Raw genomic sequence first — 20,341 nt, forward strand, 5'->3', positions numbered from 1 at the left:
ATCATTTAGATAACATTTGGCCCATTTTATCACTGTTCTGCATACCTTTTTAATTTTTGCTATTTTTTTAAACCTTTTTTGTCACAGTCCTAAAATGAAAAGATATGTGTGCATAGCTTGATTTGATCTATGAGGTTTGAAATGATATATTTCTGTACAAAAGAGATTCCTGTGATTTTTGGCATTTTTTGTGTGTGAAGACAAGACCAGTGAAGCTTGAGAAACTGTGTACTTATAAAGGCAAGATAATAAAAAGTCTTTGGAAGTATGTACAATACAGTATATTCAGTCATCTGTTTAGAAAAAGTGCAATAGAGCATGTTAATGCAAATAAATGGCATTAAAAAAATGACTTAAGCCAGTTTTCTAAATTGCTATCCATTTTCTATTATGGGTTTTGTTTGGTGTGCGTAAATACTTTTGCCTTTTATCACATTCACACTACACGAGTTGCTCACAAAATGTAGCTCCAACACCAAAACTGACTCCAATTTCTCAACCCAGAGAGTGATGTTAAGTCAAATAATGCCATGTAATTGTCTAGGTGGTGAGATTTAATATGTGTGAGTCTATTTAACAAACAATACAGTAGGATTGTTTTGATACCAATAACCATTAATTATATCATTGTTATGATTAAAGTGATACTGACACAAAAAAATTTATTTTAAAAATATGAACCTGCTTCCAAAACTACCTATAGGTCATGCTGACTGTTTTTTCCTAAAAGTCCTGTTTCTCTACATAAATCCTACTGAAGATCCTGAACCCCACTGTAGCTTTTCAATCTGTCAAAAGGACTACGTCATAAACTGGGAGGATTCAGCTTGCCGTTTGCTTCAAAGAGTTCCCCCTCGCTCCTCGCATCGCATGGCGTGTGAACTAGATAGCAGGTAGGCTTGATCTTTCAATTGCCTGTCTGCTTCAAAGGGCTGCCCCCCCTTTCTGCTCTTCACACAAAGAATTTAAATAGCTTTCCCGTGCCTGCCTGCTTGCTTCTATGGGCTCTCCCTTTCCCCCCCCCATTACACATAGACAATGGAGCTGAGCTTATGTCACACACCGGCTGAAAGCAGAAAGGGCGGTGATTGGGCATATTTATTCACTTAGGAGGCATTTAAATTAAAACCCGGAAGAGGGGAACAAACATGGCTGCTCTGTTGGTCTGTAATTTGTGCTGCCATAATTATGAAGTGAAAAGACTTTGCAGATTTAGTCTATAAGGAATTTAAAGCTGATACAAATTAAAACACAACAGCAGGTGTAAAAAAAAAATTCATTGGCTGTCAGTATCACTTTAAGTATAAGGTACTGTTTTCTTATTACAAAGAGAAAGGAAATTATTTTTAAAAATTGTAATTATTTGATTAAAACTGAGTCTTTGGGAGATGGCCTTACACATAATTGGGAGCTTTCAAGATAATGGATCTTATACACATAGAATGATAAATTGCTAATAATTTATAAATACAAAGTATTACCAATTGACATGAAACTATTCATTAACATTGTGTTTTGCAATAGTTTTATGTTCACACCAAACTATTTCTTGTCAGCAAAATTTAATATGTATTATTCTTTTAATTTATTATTACTCTTGTAAGAAGCCTTTTAATTTTATCTTAAACTTTTCATTATTGTGCAGATATCTACAGGCAACTTTACATGGTAAATGCATAATTCTAAAACTTTAAAAACAATGATTTTTTCCCTCAGACAGATTTACCACAAAAAAAAAATCCTTTTCACATTAAAATCATCACTGAGTTGTCATGATTGACAGAAATGGAAACGACAGCAAAAGCCTTCATGAATGTGAGAAAATAGCAAATTCTTGACTGAGTGTAGTTACAAAATGACTGCTTATATATTCAGGTTGTTTAAAAGAAGGAAAGTGAGGGGTTCGCTAAGTTTTAGACACTCCCCGAATCAGTCGTACTGGCTGATACATTATATAACTTTAAGAAGGGGCTGGATGGCTTCTTAGCAAGTCAGGGAATACAGGGTTATGGAAGATAGCTCTTAGTACAAGTTGATCCAAGACTCCATCTTGGAGTCAGGAAGGAATTTTTTCCCCTCTGCGGCAAATTTAAGAGGCTTCAGATGGGGTTTTTTGCCTTCCTCTGGATCAACTAGTAGTTAGGCAGGTTATATATAGGCATTATGGTTGAACTTGATGGACGTATGTCTTTTTTCAACCCAAATTACTATGTTACTATGTTACTATGTATGATGCTTCTTCACAAAATCACCAGCCCAATGTACTGTGCATTTCCTGTAAGCAACACAGAGCTTCACTATGCTCTGGATTGCAGAGGATTTTGGAACAAAATGGTGGCACTGCAAATACACTAGAGGTGCCTTACAATTATTCTACCATTACTTCTCATTTAAGCATCAATAAATCATTCTCTGCTGCTGGGAGTAATTTATTACAGTCCACATTTATCTGTATGATAATATATTTTATACACATAATGAATCTGGGAATTCATTCCAGAAAAAAAAATCCACTTACGAACAATGCATTGATTTCCTCCTGGTAATGTTTTCCAGCCAGGACAACAGTATGAATGAAATCTGGATCCACAAACATTAGGCCTGAGAAAAAAAACAATTTTAATTAAATTAGACTGTAGAATGAGACTTCTCCTTGCATTTTGTTTTCATTAATTTAGCAAAGCCTATTTCCAAAAATATCTTTGCTTCAGGAAAATATGACTCTTTTAAAACTCTCCCATAGAGAATGTCACGAAACCAGCTAGCTCCATAACTAAAGCATATCACTGATCTATTGTTAACAAGATGAGCTTGTGATCTTCAGATGTTCATGTGCCTGAAAATGAGACAGCTTGGTAAATTCTTTCAGGCAATGATCACATCAGCATGTGTAAACAATCATCGGCCAAATGGATTTAATGGCTCTCCTGCTGAATTAACTGGGTTATCTGGCATCTGTTTAAAAAGCATAGAGAATGTAGGATTTTACTGGGTCATCATATCTATTGCTGACTGATCAGGCAAATTTGCTTATGATTATTGAGCTTTATTTCTAAGGAGTAAGCATTTACAGATTTCCATTATGCTTGATTCATAAATGTCTTAAGCACCACTACCCGTTTTTTGGCCAGGCAGTCCAACAAATCCAATCATTCGTACTATCATTCATTCTCTCTGTAATCCCAAAGCTGTATTCTTCAATATTGTGTTTATTTGATGCCTGAATGACAGTATGAGCAGACAAGGGTCAACAGATAAGACATACCTTTTACTACACTAAAAAATGGCCATACACTGAGACTACTGACCCAATGTCTGTCTTCATACATATTTGACCACTTGCAACACTTAACTATTGACAGCTAATGTACAGTCATAAATACATGGATGTTTTACCAGAGAGGTCCAAATCTTGTGTAGGTATCTCAGAGGTGAGGAAAGGAATGTATATTTTTTGAATTTGTGTTTTAAAATGCAGCATGCAGTCTTCAGTAATACTGAATGTTCTTCTTGGCCAGACACTTGTGGGAGAATTTATTTTAAAGATTGATAAGAAGACACATTATTAGTGTGTAAATAGATGGAATTTTTAATACAGTTCTTCTGAGTTTAATAAGATCCCTATATATACACTATATATTTATCATGATTGAATTTGTATGAACCAGTAGAGCTCCAGGGACCAGAGGTTTAGTGCCTTTTTACTTTAGTCCTAAAAATGTTTACTTTTGTAGTACTGAGTAGGGATAATGAGCAGTTTTCATGATCATTGATTGATTGAACAATTAGAGCAGCTGCAAAAGCATTAAACACCCTCTTTAAAAAGAATGTTCACACCAATAAACCTAACCAATAAAACACTCATTGCCAGACAATTTTTGACCTATTTGCACCCCCAGGTGACAATTCGTAATATGATTGCTCCACTTTGCTTGTCAGTCACAGGAAGGGGGCATGGCATTAGCAGATATGTGATACTAGGCAGGCATCATTGTGTTTGAGCAATACTGCAAGAGCAAAAAGTATATAACATTCTATAGAAAAAAAAATTAAGCCAGTAAATAATGTGCTATACTGACATAAAAGGACTTCTGCTTACATGCAGATTCTTACAAGTACAAACATTAATTTATTAGACGACCATAAAAGTTGTAATTGGCAAGTTTTTGAAGACCACCATTTTTTCCCTCGTCTAATGGAAGGGAAAGGTAATCACTGATAACAATCTGTGTTTTTTTAAAGATTTAAATACATTTTCAGCTGTCCTGAGCGCCAGCTGTTCTTGGATACACGTTTACCTGTTTAGTGTTATCTTTCTTTTTTAATTTAATAGTAAAGAGCTATGCTGTAAAAGTAACATACGCAATTAAGTTTCCTTTCTGAGAGCGTCACATTACACACCCTTCATAATATGGATCTGTGCCTTGTTCCTGGAAAATACGGGCACGTGTCTGGCACCAGCTAACGTGGCATCACGAAGTGCATTTCCAGGGTGGATCAGAGGTCTACTATACCAATATCACTATCCAGAAATGATGTACAGTTTGGAGTCTACCCAGGCATACTCAGAAGCAGCAGTATGGGTTTTTCTTTTGGTTGTGTATATGTTTAGTCCCCATAGATGCTTTTAACTGAAGAAAGATTTTGTTCAGACTTGAACTTGTTCAAAATGTATTTATTTTTGCCTTCCTCTGGATTACTTAGAACCGAAGCAGGTATTATTTGAGAAAAACTTTTCCTTCAAATAGAATGTAAGTATATATAGCATAAGCATGAATTTTAACACTGGAAGTACTTTAGCACTCAAACCAAAAGTATACTATTCTTGAATCAAGTATGTAAAATCATCCATGCTCTCAAATGACCACAAAAAAAGACATGCGTTAAAGGAGCTTTACAGCCTTGGTGTTGTCTACTCAGCCCCAGTGTTGGACATGGCCCAGTGCTGGATAATTAGCAGCCTGGTCAAAAATGCAATGATAGACAATGTAGGAATAGCTTGATGCAACCTATTACTATAGGTTAGCCTGCTCAACATGAGACAGATCAATATTGTCTGACCCAATTGTCTGGGACACCCCAGGATATCCTTAAACACACTCTATTCGATTATGGCACAATGTGATTCTCGCTTGTGTTCAAGTTTTTTTTCCACAAAACACAGACCCAAGAATATTTTGTACTTGAGAAAAAAAATGTAGCTTTGTTTTGTCTACGGTTTTAACTCTTGAATTTTTTTTCCTTAAACACAAATTTTAATAAAAAGGCCTGTAACATTTTTAGAACAAGGACAAAGACACTGATACACATGAAATACACATATTTCATTAAACACTTACCAAGTATAGAATAAAACTTTGTTTGGATCACGCTGTAAATTATAGTTTAAAATCTCTTAGCCTTTTATCTTTTCCGAATAGGGGGAGATTTATGACTAAATGTTTTTAATATGCCAGTTCTTATTAACACAGTGACATCAGTGCAAAGAAATCCAACAAGGACACTAGCAGACTGGGACCCAAAAAATGACCTGGATGATTTTATTTCACCACCAGGCCTCTATTAATACTGCCTTGTAGCACAGGAAATATTACTGTTCTATAACTTAACCAAGGATATTATTTAAAACTTGGTGTTCTTAAGTATTTTTTGTAACCAGTGCATGTCAATAACTACAAAATAAGCAGGTACTCTGAGCATTATAAACGAATGTGCAATAGCAAAGCTTACAATTAACCTGACTATTGCTATTGCTGTGACTATTGCAGCATTTAATACACCATTTTAACACAAATAAATGTAAAATTTTGTCCATTGTGACTGGGTGGCAGTTTACGAAATAATTGGTGAATAAGAGGCAACAGAAGCAACTGCAATAGAGGCAACAGCATCACAATTACACAATTACACTCCTGGGGAGGGGGGGACTGCTCAATTGTGGGTAAGAACATGACAAACCACATCCAAAAATTACATTTTGTACCACACACTGTGTTCTTAAACAAGGTTTTCTAACTGTATCATTAACAGTAATTATGTGTGTCAAATTTCCTTCTTGTTTGAATAGCTAATTATCAGGTTTTCCTTAACAGATAGAAATGATCTCCTGTACAGAGATGCTCTTTTTAATTGTTGGTGTTATTCAAATAATATTTAAATGAAAGAAATCTGTGGCTATACTGGTCTTCAGACTTTAAACTGGGTGGACATGTCCTGGTACATAAAACTCATGGATCCTTTTACATTTTCCAAAACATTGTATTTTTATGTACATATGTTTCACATAACAACTGCTGCCCCACACTTCTGTTATGTTTTTCTGGTGAACACAAGGACAGACAGCCAAAAAGAGTGCATAGTACAAACTGTACAATTAAGATTTAGGATGCATCCACTACTAAGCATTAAGCACTACCTGCTTTTGTTACAAGTCTCTAAGTTGTGCCATTTAATATTTGCTTTATAAACTCTCCTGTTGATTTATTTAGCCATATAATTACACTTTACATCTTATTAAACATTTTTATATGTAATCTGAGACTATGGCACAAATTAATCTAAAATCCTACAAATAGGCAAGGGTACCCTTCAGCCTCCTCTTTGTAAGTATTATTGTTTTAGCTAATGATAAAGAGAGTTATATAATTTGGGCCTTCTTAATCAAGTATAAGTATCAGCATACAATATTCTCAGTGAAAATTATAGGGCAGTACGGAACAGCTGTATCTAGCAGTCATCTCCCTTTGCTTTTGGTCATGGCTGTTAAAATAGCCCAGGCTTGTTCGCTGACTTCAAAGCATAATGGAACTTTGAGGCCTTGAATAGTAAAACATAGTACAAAACAATGTACTTTGACATGATCAAATATACTTTAAACCTGCAGGTAAAAAAAAGTGTTGAAATTACTGTTAGAATATAAGAGACCAAAAGATTTAGGTGAATCACAATTGGCCACATTTTCTGTGCAAAAAGTAGCAGAATGTCTAAAATAATTGATCCTTACTCTTATTATCTTTTTTATATTTGAAGCCAATAATAACACAAACTGAGTGTGTCCTGAAAACATTTGCATAAAATATTTACTAGTCTGCATAAAAGCATAAGCATAAAATATTTACTTAGTAAAGACCATTTTTAGAATGGTCTTTATTTAAAAATAATAGTAGTTTTTATTTAGGCCTTTTGTAGGTGAAGTTTATGAATGTAATAGGGATATAGCACACAAGATATTTTTTATCCATCTTGAGCATTCTGGCATTGAGGCCTGCCCATTACCATGCTCTGCACTTTTCTTTAATTTCTACTGGGGGCAGAAATGGGCAGACAGGGGAGATTTGGTCACTAATCTCGGGCAGATGGCTGTAGTGGTAAAAATAACTGTGTGCCATAGCTTTTGTATATTCCCATTTAACACATCTGACATAGATAGCATGCAAGATCATGGTTGCTCAGTGGCTAGTACATCTGCCTTGCAGTGCTGGGGTCTTAAGATTAATTCTGGCTTGGGCACAATCGGCAAGGAGTTTGTCTGTTCTTCCCATATGTGTGGATAGTCCCTGGCTACTCTCTGCAAAGTGCTGTGGAAATGTACTATATGCAGGAAATAGATAAATAGGACATCTTTCATTTTTGGAGTTGCTGTATGTTGTTGTTCTTCTTCCTTCTATTGCCAGAAGGTAGAGCTACTCTGGGGGGTGGGAAAGCTGAAATAAACAGCAAAGCTAGAGAGTTACCAAGGTCAGCTCTTAAAAGCATCTTTTTAAAGGAGAAGGAAAGGCTAAGTCACAGGGGGGTTCCAAAGTGTTAGGCACCCCATATTGACTTTAATTCCTTACCTTTTACCCCAAGCTGGTACTCCTGTGAGAAGAAAACTACACCAGCCTGGTGTACCTGTGAGCGAGCGTCTCTTCTTCTGTCTTTGCGCACTTGCGCATTTGCAGCAGAGTGAAAAGTCGAACTTTAACAAAAAAGTTGGCTTTTTCACTCTACTGTGCATGTGGTGGCCCGGGTTTCAGAAGACAGAAGAAAAAAGAAAGAGAAACACTCGCTGCAGGTACCCTGGGCTGGTGCGGTTTTCTCCTAACAGGAGTACCAGCCCAGGGTACAAGGTAAGCAATTACAATCACTGGGGGGTGCCTAACATTTGGCCCCCCCCAAGTGATTTTTTTACCTTTCCTTCTCCTTTAAGATCTGCCACATGGGTGGTCAATGATTGATTTATATATGCAGGCCTATGGGTACATGTCATGCGAATACCAGATCAACATCCTGATGTACTCCATTAACAGACCAATAAACTTTAACCAATTTATGCATAGTCAGCTTTGGGAGGAAATATATTAAGCAGAACTGTGGCTAAAAGGGTGTAGCGATTAACAATGCATAAACAAAATTTGAAAACTGGAAATAAATACCTTGATTTTATTAATTTTATTCAATAGAGAATAAAAATTCTACCACCTCTTGCATGCTTTGCTAACTTTTTCACTAATGCCATTTAGTACATTCAGATTCCCTCACCATAATCTTCTCTTACTGAACATTCTGACTGCGTCCAATATGACATATATTCTAGATTACAAGAAAGAATGTTTCAGATAATCATGTCTGCAAAATACTGGCATAACTGGCCATATGATGTAGTACATTGTATTTAATAAATATTTTACAAAAGAACTTTACAAAAGCTGTATGTATCTCATTCGGTTTTCCTAAATACAAAGTTTTAATGTGGCTTGGGTGGCATGCCGCCCCTAAATTTGTGCTGACCTAGGCCCGGGCCTTTGTGGCCTCTCCACAAATCCAGGCCTGCATACAAAGAGAGAATAAGTAGGGAAATAAGTATCTTTATTGGGGACAGATAATACAATACTTCTTTGTTGCTGTTATATATTCAGGCTTTTACAAGCATACTGGATTAATAAAAATAGCATTCCTTTGAATTAAATCTGTTCCATGAAATGTGAATATGCACCAAACGGATTAACCACAAGCTGAAGATGGATAAATATTTTTTAAACAGAGAGTTGGACCTGTGTTGGACACAAATCCAGGAAACCTGCTCCAGTTCCCTAGTTTCCTTTGATGTTAACAACCAAATAAATCAGCAAAATATTGAGGATATACTAAACATGGACATTGTAAGGTCAGTGCTGGTTGTATTATTAAGTTATTAACACAAGCAGCATATTTTACCTCAGAAATTAAAATACAAAAAGTCTAAAATACCAAAAATTTGATTTTCTGTTCAGAATAATGCCAAACAGCATATGTAGCTTTATATATCATTGTTATCATTTGTTTATAAACACATTTTGCATAATACACAAAACCTATTAATTGCCTGTAAAATATAGTTTATATTACATTTTTTGATCATACAGCCTACAAAATAAGTTAACATTGTATACGTGTGTTAAACAGACTCTCAAGAGAACACTGATCTAATTTTTTGTACCTTTACCACATTTTTTGTAACTTTACCAGCGAGAATTTTCTGTATAAATGTAATGTACAAAGATCAAAATTGAGATGTTAAGTAGAAGACTTTCTCTACTTCATAAGTGAGCAACTCTTACAGTAATAAGCCATACTAAAATGTATAACAAAGGGTTATTTTTAATTTGTTTTTAAGATCTTCTCTAAAACATGTTTGTTGGGGTTTTGCCAGCCAAGTTTGTTGCTGCTCATTATCCATGTCTACAGCAAGATGATAGATTTTTCATGTGATATCTGAATATATATATATAGAGCACATATTTTTTGCCTACCTATTTAGACATAACATTTTTATAATGCAAAGTACATATAACTGTTTGTACATATAACTGGAATTTGACACAGAGACCCAGCAATTTTAGTTTTTAACAATCTTAGTTTATGACCAAATAAATGCAGTCAGAAAAGATAAAGACGCACTATATACATCAATATGGCAATATGTTAAAGGGTTTGTGAATTAGTTGAAGAAAGAAGACAGACTATTGTGTAGGAAACATGCTTCTCAGCCTGATCTCATGATCCCAAGATGCTTCCAGTCCCAAGATGCAACCATGTAGATACAAATACAAATGCAAGATCAACAAGATATACTCAATAAGCATTTTTGAACTTAAGTAAAGAACGAAAGATGGCCTAATTTGTAAAGGGGTATAAGGGGTATATTTCACCTTGGAGTTCCATGACCCTATAAAGTCACAATAAAAGTTTTTATACAAGTCGTGGAACACTGAGGTAACTTCTAATATCCTCATACAAGAAAGGGTACATTATTTATTATAATACACAAGTTTGACTGAGTGGCAGATGACATTACTAAGAACCAATTATTAACTTGCGACATCATTAAGGATCATTTATAAGCATATAATTTACAAGATGTTTATAAATGGTTCTTGTGTATTATATGATAGTACGAAGGGTTCTTAAATTGTTAAACCTTGTCCATATTCAAAATACTGATAATGATATTGTGATAACCAATTACAATATATGTAAGTTGGAGTTTAATCCTTTAGCCTGTCAGCATTTTTCTGCCCCAGAAAAAAAAAGTTTTTCAGGAAACACTGACGAGTGTTACTGATATTAACACAGTGATTCGAATAATTAAAGGTTAAAATGATTCATTGGTTTCTTTTGCCCTTAGGAGATGGTGATGTATTCTTTTTAAACTTAGTAACTTCAGGTGAGAATGTTAAATGGAAGGTATTATACAATGCGTCACTAACTAGCTGCTATTAGTCAGAAAAGGCTCAACTGACTTTGAAGCAAAAATACTTTGAAATATATATAAATTACTCCCTTACTTTAACCACAGGGTTTTCAAGTGCGCAAGTACTGATATGCCCATGGATGGAGAGTGTATGAAGTGCCACCTTTCCATTGTAATGATAATGCACAAATGATCAAAACAAAGTGAAGTGGATCTGAAGCTTACTTTAATTCATGTCCCCCTAAATAAATTCCTGTTTGTCAAAATATTGCTTAAAATTCAATGATTATTTTTTTATCTTGAAAACATTATGTCTTTTCTACAGGGCACAATGTCACATCTCTTAATCTCTTAAGCCTATGCCTTATGTGCATAATATGAGTTTTCATAGATTCAGGAGGGCTCCATACCAATGAAAATCTTATGAAAACTTAATACAAATGCAATTTAGCAGGTGGATATGAAAAAGAAATTATACTAATGATAGATAATGATAGATATTTAAAAGAAATGCACCATCCTTCCAAAATTCTTTTTATGTGACAGTAAAGGGCCATTCCATACTAAAGGACTTAATCAGAACCTGTGTACAAAAGCAATATGACATGACATACCCTCTCAGAGTGTCTTGTCCCCTCCTCCGTACTCTTTGGGGAATTAATCTGTCTTCTTGTCCTGCAAACCTGTCCACTTGAAGATCTCCTTGCTCCAGCTGACCCTGAGCTTGTTTCACATACCATAACGCTGTACATCCCAGCATGAACTTAGCCAGCCATATAAGCGCCATGACGGCAGGTTCAGAGGAATCCTGCCTTTCTTTGTGAAGGCTCTTCCACTTCCCCTGTCACTGTTGAACTAGTCACAGCTAATAACCAGGAGCATAGAGATTTCCTGTGATGTGCCACTCCTTTAAAGAAAAGTTAGAAAAGTCTGATGTTAGTACTTGGTTCAATAGTGACATATAACACAGCTATAAAATGTATTTTTAAAAAAATGGTAATTTATATTAATTGCACAAGTTAAGTTATCCTTAGCAAGCAATTAACAATTAGTTTTAATCAACCATCTATAAATTTTCTGATATTTTGTCAAATTTTTGCAGAAAACTTTTTGCCAGAAATGGTATTGACTTTGTTCAATTATCAGAGCATTTTCCCACACTTTATAAATGGGTTTATAAACCAAAACTGATCATTCCTGTCTTGTTTTTTTCCAGTGGCACACATCCTTACCTATTACAACCAATAACCAACAACTATGCACCTAACTAATCTTTTTGGCCAATATGCATTATGTGAAAATAATATTAATTTTCTGTCTGTCACAGAATATATTTGATGTACATTTAGAAAACTACATATTACATTCATATGAATTTGGATTGAATTTTGGCATATGTGTGAACCACCACTGTTACCTTTCATTACATGCATCACTGGTACTGCTGATTTTCAGCTCCAAAGCACTATCTAGAGCGGTGATCCCCAACCAATGTCTCGTGAGCAACATGTTGCTCACCAACCCCTCTGATGTTGCTTCCAAGCAGGTTTTCATTTTTGAATTTCTGACTTGAAGACAAGATTTGGAGGCATAAAGACCACGTGTACTGTCAAGCAGAGCCTCCTTTAGTCTGCCAGTCATCACTGAGCTATCAAATAACCAATCACAGCCCTTATTGGCCACCCCCTAGGAAATATTTTCATGCTTGCATTGCTCCCTGACATTTTTTACATTTAAATGTTGCTCAGAGGTAAAAAAAAGGTTGGAAACCCCTGATCTAGAGCATCTTCTGAAAATCTGATGGCCAAGAACAATTCATGTGTGCCAATAGGCTGTGGTTGCCAGATGGAAGTGTAAATGTGAATGAAGTCTACAGACTTAGGGGCGTATTCATTAACACTAGAGACAAACATTACAGGCGATGGTGCCCATAGCAAACAATCAGCAATTTGATTGAAATGGTAGGTTATCCCTTTAACTGCAACAAGATGAGCAATTGTCAGTTAATAAACCTATTGGGGACAGCATTCCTTGAGCACAAGTTAATAACAGAATGCTGTGATGCTGAAATGCATAAACATTCTTTAGGCCAGTATTGGATTGCACTGCAATACTTGAAGTCTATCACTGTGATCTTTCTTTTGACATCATCAGTGACATCATTGGGTCTTGTTTATCGGCACACACCCACAGCAACAGAACCCTCTGTGTATTCGTTTCATATTCCTTACCAGAACAAGCTACAGTAATATGGCTATGCTGTTCAACATGTCCATGCAACCAATCACACCACAATGTTCTGCTTAGAACAGTGGTTGTTTAACTTTTTGATCCTGTTTGAGCTCCTAAACTTGGTCAGGGCCTCCTTTCGCTCAAGAAGATGTGACTGATATATCAAAATAGCAAAATTTTTCAATTTTAGCATTAGTTCCATGAAAATATGTGACAGAACATAAGTATTTACCCCTAAATGTTACCATAATTAACCTTTATGCTAGTTTCCAGGTGTAATTAGGAGAGCAGACTTGCATTCTTTTCAAATTCCACCCTACCTGCCTTTAGTGTATATTTCCCTCCACCCACTGCTTTAAGCCCTCCTAGGGGCCACAGTTTGGGAACTACTACTAAGAAGTTGTTCAGCGGCTGTGTGATTTGCATACACAATTCACCTGAGCAACATGTAAATAAATTATTGTGCATTTACTTTTTCTCTAGAACATATAGAATACATATATAGTATACATTTTTTCCACATATACTTTCTCTAACTTTCCACTGCATTTGATTGCTACTACAACAATACAACTAGAGCAGGCAGATAAAAGGCAAAATCCTAAACTCAGTGCAAACGTAATTCCACATAAACAAAGCTGTACTGTTATTTGAAGAACAAACAGTCTTATACAAATATAAAAACTGAAACCGTACTAAACAATATGGTAATTTTTGTAATTAAAGGAGAATAGCAGTTTTCATTCAACAATTTGTATGTTTTAGATGGAGCTTTTCTAACTGATCTTCATTTTTTAATTCTGTATGGTTTTAAAATTACTAGCATTGCTCTTTCTGAGGAACTGAAAATCCTACATTGCTAACTGGCAGCTGAGGTCACTGACAGCAAAAACAGAATGTTACATTTTATTTGTGTTCACATGCTCATAAAATGAAGACCAATTGCAGATTGTCTTACTTAAAAAAACCAAACTATAATATGTATCAAGAGAGTCATGGATACTCAAGTCTAAATGTTTAAGGTACAATGTATTTAAATAGTAGTGGTGTTTAAACTCTTCTCCTTTTGAGACACAGACAAACAGGGTGTATTTTATTTGCTTTTGAAGAACGTGAATACATGAATAGTGCTTGTTTTATGCAGTTTAGTGGGGCATCAGCATGGGGATATATAGTTCTCTACAGTCATTTATGCAACTTAATGTGTTATCTAGTATAAATAAATCTAAAGCAACTGGACTTGTTAAGTAATCAAGTCCAGTTGTTTTAGATTTATTTATACTAGATATACCATGACCTGAATGAATGAAAATCTTCATAGTCATAACATAATGTGTTATTTTCCTAGAGTGTCGAGGGCATGAATACATTTTAGTTATGCTGCATGCTTTATGGAAATATGTAGCTGGTCACTTTTAAAAAGTTAAGAGATTACCACAGACAAAATACCATGGGGAAGAAAGTCAATAAGCAAGGAATCAGAGACATTTTATATGTATTTTATCTCCTTTCTTGTACTATTGTCAAATCATTAACCACATACTAATTATGCAACAGTTAAATTACAAACTTCTACTAGCACCAGTCAGCTGTCACTTATGCTACTTCAGTTGTTATTCATAAAAAGAGTGCAGAAAATGTAGGTGGTTGTCATTTGAGAAAAGGCCATTTCTTGCTACTGGCCCATGTACTAGGACATACTGTTGGGGAGGTGCCTTTGATCAACAGTTACTAAAAATATGTTGTAGTGCTAAATGCCTGTACAAAGAGGGTTTGTACCTACTGCCAGTCTAAATGAATGTACAGGACCCCCGGGCCCTTTGCACTTATGTCCCTGTAGCTGCCAACAGATCCTGGTAGACTAATTTAATTACCTTTTATGAGGAGGTGAGCAGGACCGTCAATGCTGGAATGGCAGTGGATGTCATCTACTTGGACTTTGCTAAAGCATTTGATACAGTACTGCACAGAAATGAAATTTAGTAACATTGGTCTATAAAATAATATTTTTACTTGGATAGAGAAATGACTGAAGGATAGATTACAAAGAGTGGTTGTAACTTTTTCTAATTGGGCCAGTGTTGTTAGTGGCGTAACACTGGGGTCAGTCCTTGGTCCTTTGCTTTTTAACTTAATGACCTGGAGGTGGGCATAGAAAATACAATTTTTGCTGACGATACTAATTTGTGCAAAACTATAAGTTCCATGCAGGATGCTGCCACTTATAACCTAAATGGTAATGTGTTGGGGGTATCCTTAATTGAGAAGGATCTGGGAATTTTTGTAGATAACATGTTGTCTATTTCCAAGCAGTGTCATTTTGTGGCTACTAAAGCAAATAAAGTGCTGCCTTGCATAAAAAAGGGGCATTGAATCAAGGGATGAAAACATAATTTTGCCTTTTTATAGTGCAGTGCAGTTTTGGGCTCCAGTCCTTAAAGGGATACCGTCATGATTTTTATGGTGTACTTTTTATTCTTAATTACACTGTTTACATAGCAAATACTTCACTCTATCATTCAAAATTTTATTTTGGGCCTGAGCTTTCAAAAAGAGTCAGCGCTACACATTAGAACTGCTTTCAGGTAACCTATTGTTTCTCCTACTCCCATGTAACTAGGGGAGTCTACTATTGAGTACTTTTCTGATATCTACTGGGAGCTGCTATCTAGATATTCCCACACTGTTCTGCTGATCGGTTGCTAGGAGGAGGGTGATATCACTGCAACTTGCAGCTCAGCAGTAAAGTGTGACTGAAATTTATCAGCACAGGCCACATGGTTGTGGCACCTTGGGAAATAAAGAACATGGCTAGACCCACGTGAAATTTCAAAATTAAATATAAAAAAATCTGTTTGTGGTTTTTAAACAATGCAGGATTCTGTGGAAGAAGCTCTATTAACTGATGTGTTTTGAAAATAACATGTTTTCCCATGATAGTATTCCTTTAATGTATTACTTGTTATTAAAGTATGATTACATTTTATCTACCAAAGCCAGTAGGAAAATTAAATATGGCACATATATAACTTAAGGTGACCATACACTGAAAGACCTGGTCACCTGGTCAGAAGTTCTTTCCCCAATATGGTTTGATCTGACATTGGGTCAAAATGATCCAAATTATTGGATCACATTGAGTTGATACAGGCCACTGGGACAAGGGCCACATCAATGTGCTCCTCATCTGGATTGGATTTTTAAATCTTTAAAACCAATGGGCTGATTAGTTGCATAATTGAGAGGTCTGCCCAACTAAGTAACCTTCAAAATAATTTTGTTAAGCTGGGAACTAAAAAGATATTGTAGTTAAAATAGATCTTTTTATGAGGTAATATTTCATACACTCTTCTCAATTAGCCATCTGGCTTTTGGCCTAGTCAAACACTGGTCTTACAGCTCCTCCTATTTTCATCAACAGGCTCTGACATCCTAGCTAAAATGTACCAAAATAATATATGCACTGATAAAAAGTGGAACATCTGTGTATATTGTTACTTACTGAAACAGCTATGTGCATAAAATTGTAGTGGTATTAGAAAATAAAACTGTTTTGCTGCATCATAGGTATGTGACTTTAGGTATATTTCATTAGGGACGCTACTTTCAAAAGCAGGTCACTGATTTTTTTTTTGCTATGCCTGTTGCTGTTTCCATCTCTGTGCAATGTTTAAACTGCCTTTTCTCAGCCTGTTAAAAAGTAAAATGAAAAATAATATATCTTTAATGCTTTGAAAATATTTAATTTAAAATAATTTGAAAATCATTTAGACTGGAAGATGTTCTGCTTAGGTAATATGTTCTGTTAAAATATTGGTTCTCTAGCCTGTAACACTCCTGCAGTTTCTGAACTCTTAGCTCCTGGGTGTGGGTCGTTGTTGGGGGTGGGATCGGACAGAAGTTGAGCTTTCTTGAACAATCTTAACTGCTTAAGGGGAAAAATTCATATGGTGCAAGAGTCTCAAGTGTGAACTTCTAGGGCATTCACATTAATATGAAAAAGACTCAATTAGTAAATAAGTAAAATGTTAGAGTTAAGATTCCATCCTTTTTAAACCGAGCAGCTTTTATCCTAGTTTAATGTTTTCTTAGCTGTCAAAGTTGAAGCTTATATAAACATGAAGAAGCATATGGTAGCTCTACAGCATATACTTGTAGATGAAGCATAATCTAAAATGGCATACCCTCATTTTATTTAGTTGTAGAGCTCTACAACATGTCTATTTTCATAGAAAAGGGTCTTACTATGGTTTAGAAGAGTTCAGCCAAAACTGATCATACACACTACAATGTTTAAAGCAGTTTTATGTTGGTACACTAACTACACATATAAACAGATGCACCATGGTGTTATAAACTGGTCACTCTGCCTATGTATATATTTCCTAAAGTAAGAAAATATACGTAAATAATAACATATAACAAATGCTCACAAATACAACCAGGATTTAAAAAAATGCACATTTTCTGAGTCACCATACAGCACTAACATGAACTTGTTCCCCCATGGTAAAATGGTAAGATAATTATAAGAAGAGGTTATTATTCAAATCTGCATGGTCTGCCATAATTCTAAAATTCCATGTTCTGGATGAATTACAGGCTATGAACTTCTTTTCTAAAATCAACACCATAGCTGAAATGATACACAATAAGCTGGGTTAACCACATTATTTTTTTTACTACTAACGTAGTGGGGGGAGTTACACAAGTCAGTACATGCATTAGACACAGACAACATCTGGGAAAGGTTTTGCCATTTTGAGGGAAATTTGTATTTTAGCTATTTCAAAGTTTATATTAGAATGAACATAACATTTTCAGTTCTTTCTTTGTAAATAAACTTAATACAAAATTTTCTTCATAACACAGGAGTGGATATCCAGCTTGTGCACATAACAGGAATCTTTAGGTTTTGGAAAAGTACTCATACATGAAAGAGTCCAGTGAGTTATGTACATCTGTCAAACCATTAACCTAAGATTTTGTATATATAAATATATTTTGAACATACTATATGCTAGTGGAACCCCCTATCAGCTTGAATGGTCTGGTGATCTTTTTAGAAGCAGTGTTATATAGGTTTGTGTCAATGTACCTCAGTAAAACCCTTTATAAAAATACATCCACGTTTTTTAACAAAATCCATTCACTTTTGCAATCAAACAAATCCAAATATCAAGGAAATGAATCTAAAGCAATGCAGCAATGTAATTCAAAACCCTCCCTCCTCCAGCTGCAAAGCACAGATCATGCTGGGAAGAAAGTACATTGCAAGAGGTGGGGAGAACAAATCTGACTTTCACTAACAAAGAAAAGTCCAGCGGCAGGGTGGAATATTTTGTCTTGGTCAAATGTCATCCTGTATTTTTAGCAGACATTCCATTCCAAAGGGTTAATTGTAAAATTCCAAAAATGGTCCATTCTGCAGCTTGCAGTGCATTCTGTTCTCTGTACTGCAGCTTTCTTATCTACATACACATTTTTTCATGTTCAGCATAAAAAATAGCAAACCCATTACAGAAACATTGTAACACTTTTATAATACAGTGCTGCCTCCAAACGAAAGAGAATGTGATGCAGAAATGCTCCTATTGTTCCCAGCAGCATAAGCTGCCCTAAGGAATGCACTTTAATAAATATCCATTCATGACTGCCTACAAGTAACACATCTGTATGTGGGCAAAATTAGATTTCAAAGTCTCTTAATATCTTTTTATAGCATTGTCTCCTGATTTTCTGATTGCTACAACTGATTCCAATACACAAAATGTGAAAACACAAGCCTAGGAAAATTCTATAAGTATTCAGTGACATATTTTAAAAACTAGTTTACAAAACTTAGAATGAATTACAAGAAATAGAGTTAAGGGCTTTGCAGTCACAAACCTAAATATAAAAAAAAGAAAATGGAATAAATAAAGCGTATACCTTAAGATTCTGGAGAGTGGTAAAGTGTCCAGAGCTTCTTTTGTTTAGTGGAGACTGGACAGAAAAGAAAGGAATAAAGTAATGTTCCCTGGGAGGGAGGCAAAAAAAAAAAAAAAAAAAAAGGTAGTGCTTCCCCCAAATTAGGCAGGGGGAGTGTCTTCAAGTTGGTGCAGAAAAAAGTACAAACCAACCACATTCTTCATCCAAAAATTTTAACTTTAAGAAGAGAGGAGGGGTGGGGGCACAGAAGGAAGGGAGGGGGCAGGGTATGGGGATTGTAGACATTATCACCTAAAGGATTCAGTATACATTCAGTACAAAGAAAAGCTGAATGTTTTCCTTTGTATTAACACAATCCAGCTCTGACATTATATTGTTTCTGGCTTGCAAACACTAACTGCTGTGCATTAAACACAGCTGTTTGTTGGGAGAGAAAAAAAGCTATGCATCCTTTGTGAAACCTATCTTTTCTATAACAGAACCAGGTACAGAAAAAAATCTGCATATGCGATGCCCATCTTTGGAGAAGTTGGAAAATTTTCAATTGGAAATCTCCAATAATATGGGCATATGGGTTAAATCTGTCATAATGTTAGTCATATAGCAATGCTAATATATATATATATATATTTCAGTGTTAGCGAAATTGTTCAAGACATCACATTTGATTTTTTCACTGTCACATTTTTCATCTTTTTGTTCTAAAAAAATGAAATGATGTAGTGTTAATCTGGTGTTCAGCCTAATACGAAGCACTTTATGGAACAACTTATTAGTTTTGTATGTAGGTATGTGTACATTTATTTGTAAATGCTTCACTTAGATTGTAAGCTCTATGGGGCAGGGACCTCCTTCCTACTGTGTCTCATACCACATGGCACTTATTCTCTGTGTATTTATACTTATTTATTGTATTTATTCTAACACTTGTCCTCCCTGTGTATAATTGTGTATGTTGTAAAATTGCACAGCGCTGCATATACTTTATAAATACATACATACACTAACCATATATATATAATAAAAGAAATGAGGCTCATTTATAAACAGTGGACAAATTTGCACCTGGGAAGTAACCCAATCAAATGTTCAATTTCATTGTCAATCTGCGACTGGCCAGTCGCTGATAGGTTGCTATGAATTTCTAACCATAGGGAAATTTGCCAAGTTTTTATAAATAAGCCCCACAAATTTTGCTAGTGTGCAATAACCCATAGCAATCAATGAGATGTTTGCTTTTAAATGCTACCTGCTGATTGAATGCTATTGGTGATAAGAACAGCAACATTTGCACCTTATATTACATAATCCCACATCTACATCATTCTGTATAGACCTGCTTACAACAATACAGATTTGTGTTTCTCCCCATTCAAGTCACCAACATTTAGATTTAGATGATACAAGTGCAAAAAAGCTATATGTCCGTTTAAACAATGCAATTTAACTAGACAGCAATAAAACACA

The 20,341-nt window shown here is 35.3% G+C and overlaps 1 protein-coding gene across 1 annotated transcript in view; it reads right to left on the reverse strand.

Moving 5' to 3' along the window:
* fbn3 (fibrillin 3) overlaps positions 1-18,980 on the reverse strand; it is a 104,592-nt gene extending 85,612 nt beyond the window's left edge. Inside the window, 3 exon segments of the mRNA NM_001127424.2 lie at positions 2,519-2,601; positions 11,326-11,618; positions 18,875-18,980. Coding sequence (NP_001120896.2) covers positions 2,519-2,601; positions 11,326-11,498 — 256 coding nt within the window. The 5' untranslated portion in view covers positions 11,499-11,618; positions 18,875-18,980.
* Positions 18,981-20,341: the final 1,361 nt, after the last annotated feature.

Source organism: Xenopus tropicalis, chromosome 1 (genome assembly GCF_000004195.4).
Source record: "Xenopus tropicalis strain Nigerian chromosome 1, UCB_Xtro_10.0, whole genome shotgun sequence".
In the NCBI taxonomy this organism is placed as follows: domain Eukaryota; kingdom Metazoa; phylum Chordata; class Amphibia; order Anura; family Pipidae; genus Xenopus; species Xenopus tropicalis.